Below are 9,545 nucleotides of genomic sequence, written 5' to 3' on the forward strand. Positions count from 1 at the left end.
ACAGATGAACAACTACATCCACTCAAGAGTTATAGATCCTATTCACCCTTTCAATGAACCTTGAGATGCACTTAGGGGTTGTTTCCAGCAGCCGTATATCAAGGCTAACAACAGTGGAGATCCTCTTCAGGAGCCTGGTATCGGTTTAACTCCCAGTAATGCCCCCTAGTGGAAGAGCAGTGTTGAATAAATACAACTCAACCATTATTGCTCCACCTAAATGGTGGGTTAGAGTTAGGGTTAGGTTTTTTTTTTTACTTTGGCATTTAGGGCTGACTAATTAATGTTCTGTCTTTTTTTTGGTCAATGTTACTCAATTCACAATTTGTTTGGTCTATAAAATGCTAAATACAATTAGAACAAAATGTATATTACTGCTTCCCAGAACCCGAGATAATGTTTTGTCAAGACATTCAAAAACCAAAGATTTTCTATTTTGTATGATATAAAAACAGAAATAAACAGCAAACCCAGACATCTGAGATCTTGAACCTTAACAATTGTTGGAATATTTGCTCAATGAATGACATAAACATTCAATAGTTTGCAGTTGGTTCTTAATCTACTCATTATTTATTTATCTTATATTGAGATAGCTTCTAATGAGACTGTAGAGATCTTGCTGCCCAGTAGAAATTAATTCAGTTTCTGCAGGAGAGTCCTCAGTCTTCTGATTCTGCCTCGCTGCTGTCCGGTGAGTTCGCCAAGTGTTCAAGCCCTCTGCTATCTGAATGACAAGGTTCAGTAATCAAAGAATTTGTTGACCCTTTCCTCCCCTTCACCCTGCTGCTGCTACACCTCCTGACCTTCTCTTTTCTCATTTGTCTGAATGTGTCACAGACAAATGAATGTATGTACACAGAAGGCAGGCCATGTCCCCAAAAATGCAATTAGGTTTTAGTCTATCTACACTAAACCAGAGCTTATGATCACAAAAAATTAACGTCATGGTAAGATGGTTGTCGTGAAATGGCAATAGTTACCTCTCGTACGAGAGTGTATTGTAGGAATTGGAAAACACATTTAGGCTTCTTGCTGCTCTATATAATCATCACAGCAATTCCTGCATTAGAGCTTAATACATTATAAATTATAATAACTGATAAGTATGGATAGTGCTTATCAGCAAGTTATGTTCCATTTTTTTAAAAGGTCAATGCAGACAAACAGGATTCAAACAGGATTGGAAAATGCTAGTGTTTATGTTTTTTTGAAGATGCAAAAGATCTTGATGTCAGGGGAAGTGGAAATCAACAGCTCTTTAAGACATGGCAACTCATCAAACATAAAGATAACTACCCCTCACACACATGCAGACACACCCTTCAGATTTTAATAGACACTGAGACACTAAGATCACGGAAGGATCAGATAATTCTTGCCCTGCATGCCCTTTTGCCCCGCCCCCTGCCTCCCCTACACACACTCACACTGCTACATCACCCACCTCCACCTAGCCGTCTCTGACTATCAGCTGCTCCCTGCTGCCAATGTTTTGAGAGGTCAGAGCTGTTTGTTTGCTCTAAGGCCCGTCGTCTGATAGCGCGTGTCGGACTACGCCTGCCCCTGCCGCCTCATCTTAACCTGAGCCGTTATCAGACGACTCCCCTGCAACTCCAACCTTGTCTTTTGAAAGGAACACTTCCCCTGGAAATTATGGACAGATAGACGGTGTCTCCATCTGTCATGGTGGAATCCTCCGACAGACAGGATGACACTCGGGAAGATTCCGTGATCTCCAGGTTCAAATCCATCTCATGACCTCTGATTAACATTTAAGGATTCCCTACTGAAGTAGTTTTTAAGGATTATCCTTTTCGGCTTTAACAATTGTACTTGAATAATACAAAGATAATTTTTTAAAGAGCAGATTTAAACTGATTTCCAAGAGGATGTTTTATTCCCACACATATAGAAAAGTTGGTGCTTTCTGCTGCAAGGACACTGTAGTTTATTTGAACCAACGTCCTTTGTTGTAAGGAGAGATCTGATATACTTCCTAAATTAGGAAAATAACAGAAATTAGTTGAAGACATCATAACAACCTTATTTTGTATAACTAAGGACGAAAGTGCTATACAAATATTACAACCTGTGAACCACATAAATCAAACTGTTCCAAAATCTTTGAGATGTGAATGTGTACATGTTGGAGAAAGAAAGAAATTATGTAGATCACAATAGCAGAACACAGTTAAATATTAAAAACAAGGTAAAACAAAGTCAAATCAAATCATCGGCATGAAGATTTAAGGATGAAACCAGGATAATACAAAATAGTCTTAATAGGCCCTCAAATGTTTCAGATTCATAGTGAATTCCTAAACAATAAATAAATAATAACTTTTTTAATTTAGTAAATGTATTCGATGTTTCCAAATAATAAAAAATGACACTAATCCCATTTGGGCTTTCGGAAACCTCCCTCACCTTAGAACATTCCTCTGGCTTAAAGTGCAGCCGGCCAAGTGACCACAAGAAGGAAAAAAAAGCTGTGATAAAATTACTCCCCCAACCCTGATTAAGCAACATGGAGGAAATGAGAGAATCTAAGGGGTCCATTTTCAGGAGGAAACCTCAGAAGAAAGAATGAGAGGGGATGAACGAGGGGGTGGGATAAGCTGTGTACATATGTGTGCGTGGGGGGGTGTTGGAGGGTGTGCGGGGTTAAAGTCACAGATTTTAAATCAGTTCTTTGGCCTGTAACGGGCGCAACAGAAGCCCAGTATGAGAGAGCAGAACAAAGAGGGCAGCAGTGGCCTCGACCAATTAACATTCCTGCAGCGTTTATGAGCCGCCTGGTCCCGCCCCTTCACTCACACCTCGTAAAAGTCACAAACATCAATTCTTGCAAACCATAACTGTCATTATAATCCCATTTAAAAACAACCCACTGAGCAATTTACAGTGAACACCAGGGCCAAGTGTGCCAGCAGAGGGGAGGGATCGCCTTTGCTGGAGTGCAAACCGGACTAATAGGAACGTTTATTGGGCATAATTTGACAACATTTCACATGATAGTGACTCCGTAAATGTATTGTTTGAACTGAACAACAAATAATACATCTGTTCTTCTCCATCTTCTTTTAATATAATGGGTATTGGCAAGTATGTAGCTGACCACACAGTACAGGTGTTGTTATTTAAAGCAGCCTTTGTTTGTTGTATGGCCACAAGAGGGTATAAAAGCACAACAATAAGCAGACATACAGCCACAACTTATAAAGTCCAATATTTGCTCTGTTTTAGCTTTGGTTTTGTCTCCAACCATTCCTTTCAAAAAAGCTGGCTCTATAACTGCTTGTTTAAACTAGAAGCCAATTTCCATAAAGGTTGGTGGCCGAAACTACCTTAATTATTTTACAAAAAACAAAACAAAAGGCAAAAAGTGGCTAGCAATTTGCCAAACACATATTGTTTACACTTTCTTGATTTCAGCATGATAACCAGCAACTTGAGAGTATTTGTTATTGAAGACTCGATTATTTTCTCAATGTAAAAGATGTCTTTGCTCCTCCCTCTTAAAGACATATCCTTTATGTTTTATTTTATTTATTTATCTTAATTGTGACATGTCCTAAATGCCTCTTGTTACATACTTGGGGGGACAAATACAGAATATAACTTACTAAATTGGCAGTGTTAAGAACTATGTCATTTAAAACCAATTATTGAAAAAAACAAAATATTCCTGTAAATAAAACTATTAATACATTATGTATTTATTACTGGAAATGTAACTACCTATGTGTAACTAACCTACTATGGTGAATGTCTTTCCTGTAGACACATTTGCATTTGATCTGAAATGAAATTTGCAGTATGTCTCAGATTTAAAGGAGGTCTGAGGGTTTGAGAGAATTTTCTCGAGTGAGGTTTGAAAGTAGCATTATGCAACTTACAAAGGCAGAAAGACATTCACTATCTGTGCTAATAAAGAACCGTTATTTAAAACACTGACATTGAGCACAGGAAAGCTTCATTTGTTGTAAGGTTTTTTTGTTATTTTCCCTCTCCTGTGCAGGTGGTTGTCAGGTCCATGCTTCTGATCCACTGTGACCCCACATGGCCTCAACCCTCTATAAAAAGTGTTGACTCATTGGGAAGAATGTGGCTCCCTCTAGCCGCTAAGTAAGGTGTCACATCAGTATTTCAAGTACATTTAATTAAAGGTGCTTTCTGTACATTTTCTCTGCAATATGCTCTTTGTGTGTTTTCCATCTGTGAACAATGTGCCATATACATATGCAGACAACAACATAAAATGGTATTCATTTGATTTTATTGATAATAGCTGAACTATTATTAAAGTATGCTTGCTCAACATGAAACAAAGTAAAACCTGCTTACTGTAATTTAAAATGAATGGCTGTAACCTGATTTTCTATATACAAATATAATAGAAATACATCATTTAAATTGCTTGAAGTCTGTTTAATACATTGTAACTTTGTCAGATATAATATTAGTATGTGAAAACAATACTAGTTTACAAAACGACTCTCATGATGATAAACCCATGCTTGGATTTTGCTTAAAAACAAAACTTGAACAAAGTACAACAAAATGTCATTCATAAAGGCTCTTCAAGAACAGTTGCCTTAAAGTCAGCGGACAATTCCCTTTAACCAAGATCAGATAAAAACAATTCAGTAAAAGTAAGCGTTTTCGTCTCAGGCAGAAAAAATAAAACTTATAAAACAATTGGGGTGTAATACATTTCAAAAATAACTTATTTCTACATTCCCTGCTGCCAGAGCTCGTATTATGCTGTCGGAGTTATCAATCATCTTAGCTAATTTTATTAAATTCGTTTTTCAGGAACACATATTGCTTTTCAGTCATTGACAGGACTGTATTAGGTTGGTTGAAAGCAATAATATTCAGTTGAACCTAATGTTCTTTAAGTTAACGTAATATTATTGCTTCAAACTAACATGATGCAGTGATGCAAAATCTGTTGACAAAACACATTAAATTAAATTCAACGTTTATTTTCTTTCAATGTAGGCTCGTCTCTTTCACATAGGCTTCAGTGTACAGTGTATTTATAATGTTTAGATGTGTTAGAAAAGCCGCAGCAGGCTGTGTGTTAATGGAACATGTTACAGCCTTGGTGGTGGTCAGGAGACAGGAAAGAACTCATGTGTTCTTGGCACTGACTAGGACGACTTGGAGGTTTCTCCTCCTCATCTCTCTGGACATCTGACACCAGCTGCAGGGTGTACAGAAGGTGGCAAACAGACAGTCCCTACACATGGTGTCCTGCAGGAAATACAGTCAGGGGAAAAATAGGATTTACAGGCTGCATAATTGATTCTGATCATTATTCATACACTTGGTTTGCCTTTCTTAAGTATTTTTTAGAAGTAATTCTAAAGTAATGTTTTGAAAAGTAGGGATACCAAAACCCTGAAATAGCGACACTTTCCTTCCAGGACTGAGGTTTTTTTTTTTTCTTTTACCAAAGGTTCACAAAACCTTCAAAAAGTTGCTTTCTAAACCCAAGCCATGATTTCCTCCCAACTCTAACAAAGAGTTTATTGTGTGGACCTTTATTGTGTCAGTAGGAATACAAAAAAAAAAACACACACATTTTCCTAACCCTTAATGAAATTGTTGTTTGTTGAGCTGTTGAAAATCTTGAATATCACTTTCATATTTTTGTCGAATCAGACACTCGTGATTGCTAACACTTTATGGACATTTGCTTTACAAGTTCAAATCATGCAACCTGACATGTCTCCCTAAGTCTCAATGAAATAAAAAGTGATAGTGGATCCACAGAAATCGCAAATAAAACTCAAATATTTCTGCCATCTGACACCAACAAAAGAGAATCGTGTCTTACTTTGATGCCGTAGCGCTGCCTCATGGAGACCCTCATGGACATGGTGACGGGAGGGACAAAACCAAACATGTCCAACAGGGGGAGACAGAGACACTGCCCATATTTCTTGGTTGTTTTGCAGGCGAAGCAGGGACAGCACCAGAAAGCACAACAACCTTTACCAGAAATAAACAAATACCAGATAAGCAACCGATAAACACACCTATTGTAAAAATGACCAACACCTGTAAGATACCAGAGACAAGAAAACACACACAAATATGCACACAATCATTTAAAGGTCCCATCATATGCTTTTCTGGTTATTACCCAGCCCCTTGTGTGTTATGTAGCTTTTTCTGCATGTAAACGGTCTGCAGAGTCACAAACCCTCAAAGTACACCCTGTAGCAAGTACAACTACACAGAAACGACGTGTCCATGCTGCCCCAGAACGCCTCGTTGGAGATTTGTTTCCTTCCATTTGTTTCCTTCTGGGTCCTATTGACGTAACAAAGTCCAAATGGACCAATTGGTCCAATACGCGGAGCTCCGTACACACACGTACACAGTACACACACACACACACGTACACACACAAACACACACACACACACACACGCACGCACGCACGCACGCACAGTCATGACACACACACACACACACACTTAGGACTGTACAGCAGGAAACAGTAATGCACACACACACACACACACACACACACACACACACACACACACACACACACACACACACACACACACACACACACACACACACACACACACACACACACACACACACACACTAGGAGCTCAGGCTGTGAGTGTGTGGGAGGAGCTCCAACAAGGCATGTAGGACCGAGAGTCTATACAGAGACGCTGTATGAGAAACCAATGTGCTTTTGGAAAACATTGAACAATGTAGATCTATTCTAGTAGACCTCGACAATGGAATTATGATCAGTAGAAATGGCCTTTAAGATACTAATAAATAATTAGAATAAGTCAATTACCTTTCCTTTCTTAGGAAAATATTTCAGGTTTGGCTTTGTATCTTTGCTGTTATTTCATAAAACTTGGATGAGTATCTAACATAATTATTTTTTGAAGTATTGAGTTCAAATCGACACATAAGATTGGTAGGCTTGTTGCAAAAAATGACACATTAAATCAGTAAGGAAATGACAAGATGTACTGTAATCCTTTGTGTTTTTATGATGCAGCTAATATCAAAATATGAAAGATTAATGTATTTGAAAACTACAGAATAAAAATGAACAACGTATTGCCCTTTGAGTAAGTAAACAATGCCCTTTTGTCACATAATCATAGCATGACTGTGCACAAGAGATACAAATCAAATGTAAACTATACTTGTAACTTCTCTCATAAAGAGAAGAAGTGCAGATACTTACACTCAGGCACATTTTGAACGCAGTCACAGATCCCTGATCCCCACTCATCAGAGTCCCGGGCGTCCATCACAGGCTGAGGCTGGCTGATGACCATTTTGGAAGTCATGATGACTTTCTAAAGGAGGAACCAGGACTTAGAGTTCATGTCAAAAATGTTTGTTATTAGTGCTTGTACAAAATACAGTCATATGCAAAGAGGCAACAAAGAAATGGGTGCTGGCAATACCCTTGCTACAAGATTGAAACAAAAAAAACACACCACATACTTTACGTATTTCATAGTTTCAGTTAGAACGTTACATCATTTTACAATATAATAGAATTTGTTCAATAAGATATTGTAGAAGGACACCACTCCAGTGCTGCTCTGGTGAAGGCTTGTAAGCATGTGAGCGTTATAAATATAATACTAACCAGAGGACAAAGTATTGACATTTTTTTGTGTTTTTGGCATGGCGAAAAACAGGTTCACATACTGTACACCTTTACCACATTTGGTCTAACAAGCATATGTCAAGCTAATGGGGCTGCTGTGACTCAGGAGATGGAGCAAGTTTTTCACCAATTACAAGGTTGATGGTCAACATTGTTAATACTTTGGACTAAAGCTTCAGCTAAATAACATGTAATACATGTAATGTAACCAAAGTGCTTTTGATAAATGTGATTTACTTGTATCATGGTCGTGGGATTTCCCTATTAATAACCAAGTGGTTAGTTATAACCATGACAAATAAGTCATTTTAAATTGGGTTTTTGTAGACACTGACACTGCATAACTGCCTGCCGATAGATCAGATATCACCAGCATGTGTCATCCCGGAGGGGAATTACAGACAATGTGCTGTGTCATCATTTGAGTGACTTGTTAGAAAATAAAAGTCAGGTAATTTAAATTGTCCAAACAAAATGCTTTTTTTGTCAAGGAAACCATTTCCACATCTCTAGAGTTTCTCTTTGATTTGTTGAGGGAAAAAAGGAACCTAACGATGGATTCAAATGTAACAGTGAGTCTACGTATCACTGTGAATTTATTTAGTGCTATAGGGCTTCCTTGCTGACCTTTTGCTGACCCTATTAGAACATATCCCATTAGCCTTCAATGTTACAAATTCTCTGACAGGGATATTTTTGTATTTCATTTCAATATATTTAGGGTCCAAAAGTCCTCTGCCATTTGAATTCTCACATTCTTGTATTTTCTTTTTTGACAATAACAGTTACATCTTTCAGCCAACCAGATTAATGAAGAATACACACATCTATAATGGTCATCAAAAGTATTTTCTTTCTGACCTATGGATATAATGGTGGAATAATATTTAATGGCAAATTGCCTGAAAGCAAAGTTGGTGCAAGTTAGTGCTATCCATAAAAAAGCACACACTCTACATTAGAGAAAAATAAGATGACACGAATACAGACAGGTTACAAATAATAAAAGCGCTATATATAAATATATAGAGCAGCTACTACTTATGCATTATCATGGTAGTGCCGATCGAGTTAATATCTTACCTGTGTATTTGTGTGTAGAGAGAGCTCTGAGTCGTACGTCCTTTTACAGCCGGTGTCTGCACTGAAGTGCATATCTCTTTAAGATTATAAATACCTGCACACAACAGAACACCTGAAAGTAAAAACTGGACAAACCAGTCAGCCCTGCTCTCCGTGAACATTGCTTTCCTATTATTTATTGTTACCCGCTCAGGGGCGCACCTTGCGAACAGGCAAGGCAGGCAACTGCGTCGGGCGCCGTAAAATGTGGGGGGGGCGCTGTCGGCTGTGCGTGGTGATGAAAAGCTGGTTCGAGGGGCTCCCAGTGAATGTTTGCCTAGAGCACCCAGACTCTAGAATCGCCACACCCGCTAAGAACTAAGTTGAGGCTATTGCATGAGCATCATGTCATGGCCGTCATGACCTCATGTCGGAAACTTATGTGACACTGTTGCTTAAAGGGCCCATGTCATGCTTCCCCTTGTGTGTTATGAAGGTTTTTATGCATGTAAACGGTTTGCAGAGTCACAAACCCTCAAAGTACACCCTGTAGTGAGTAAAGCTCTAACACAGAAAATACCTGTCTATGCTGCCCCAGAACGCCTCGTTGGAGATTTCTCATTTTCTTTCTGGTACTAAGTGACGTAACGACGACCCAAATGGACCAATCTGTGGAGCTCCTCACACACACACACACACACACACACACACACACACACACACACACACACACACACACACACACACACACACACACACACACACACACACACAGGCCGTTTCTCAATCTCGAGGAAACTGG

At 38.7% G+C, this 9,545-nt stretch overlaps 1 protein-coding gene across 2 annotated transcripts; it reads right to left on the reverse strand.

The window, feature by feature from the left end:
• Positions 1-4,265: 4,265 nt before the first annotated feature.
• LOC104964996 (cornifelin homolog B-like) lies at positions 4,266-8,854 on the reverse strand. 2 transcript variants are annotated; one of them, XM_010793933.1, is made up of 4 exons: positions 8,765-8,854; positions 7,247-7,361; positions 5,852-6,006; positions 4,266-5,265 (listed from the first exon to the last, which is right to left on the reverse strand). In XM_010793933.1, exons 1-4 carry the CDS (start codon positions 8,834-8,836, stop codon positions 5,143-5,145), a joined length of 465 nt encoding a protein of 154 aa, XP_010792235.1. In that variant the 5' UTR covers positions 8,837-8,854; the 3' UTR covers positions 4,266-5,142. The 2 variants fall into 2 exon arrangements, with proteins under 2 accessions (XP_010792235.1, XP_010792236.1); XM_010793934.1 differs by having other exon boundaries at positions 7,247-7,379; positions 8,765-8,821.
• Positions 8,855-9,545: the final 691 nt, after the last annotated feature.

Source organism: Notothenia coriiceps, unplaced genomic scaffold (genome assembly GCF_000735185.1).
Source record: "Notothenia coriiceps isolate Sejong01 unplaced genomic scaffold, NC01 NC01_scaffold00037244, whole genome shotgun sequence".
Classification (NCBI taxonomy): Eukaryota; Metazoa; Chordata; class Actinopteri; order Perciformes; family Nototheniidae; genus Notothenia; species Notothenia coriiceps.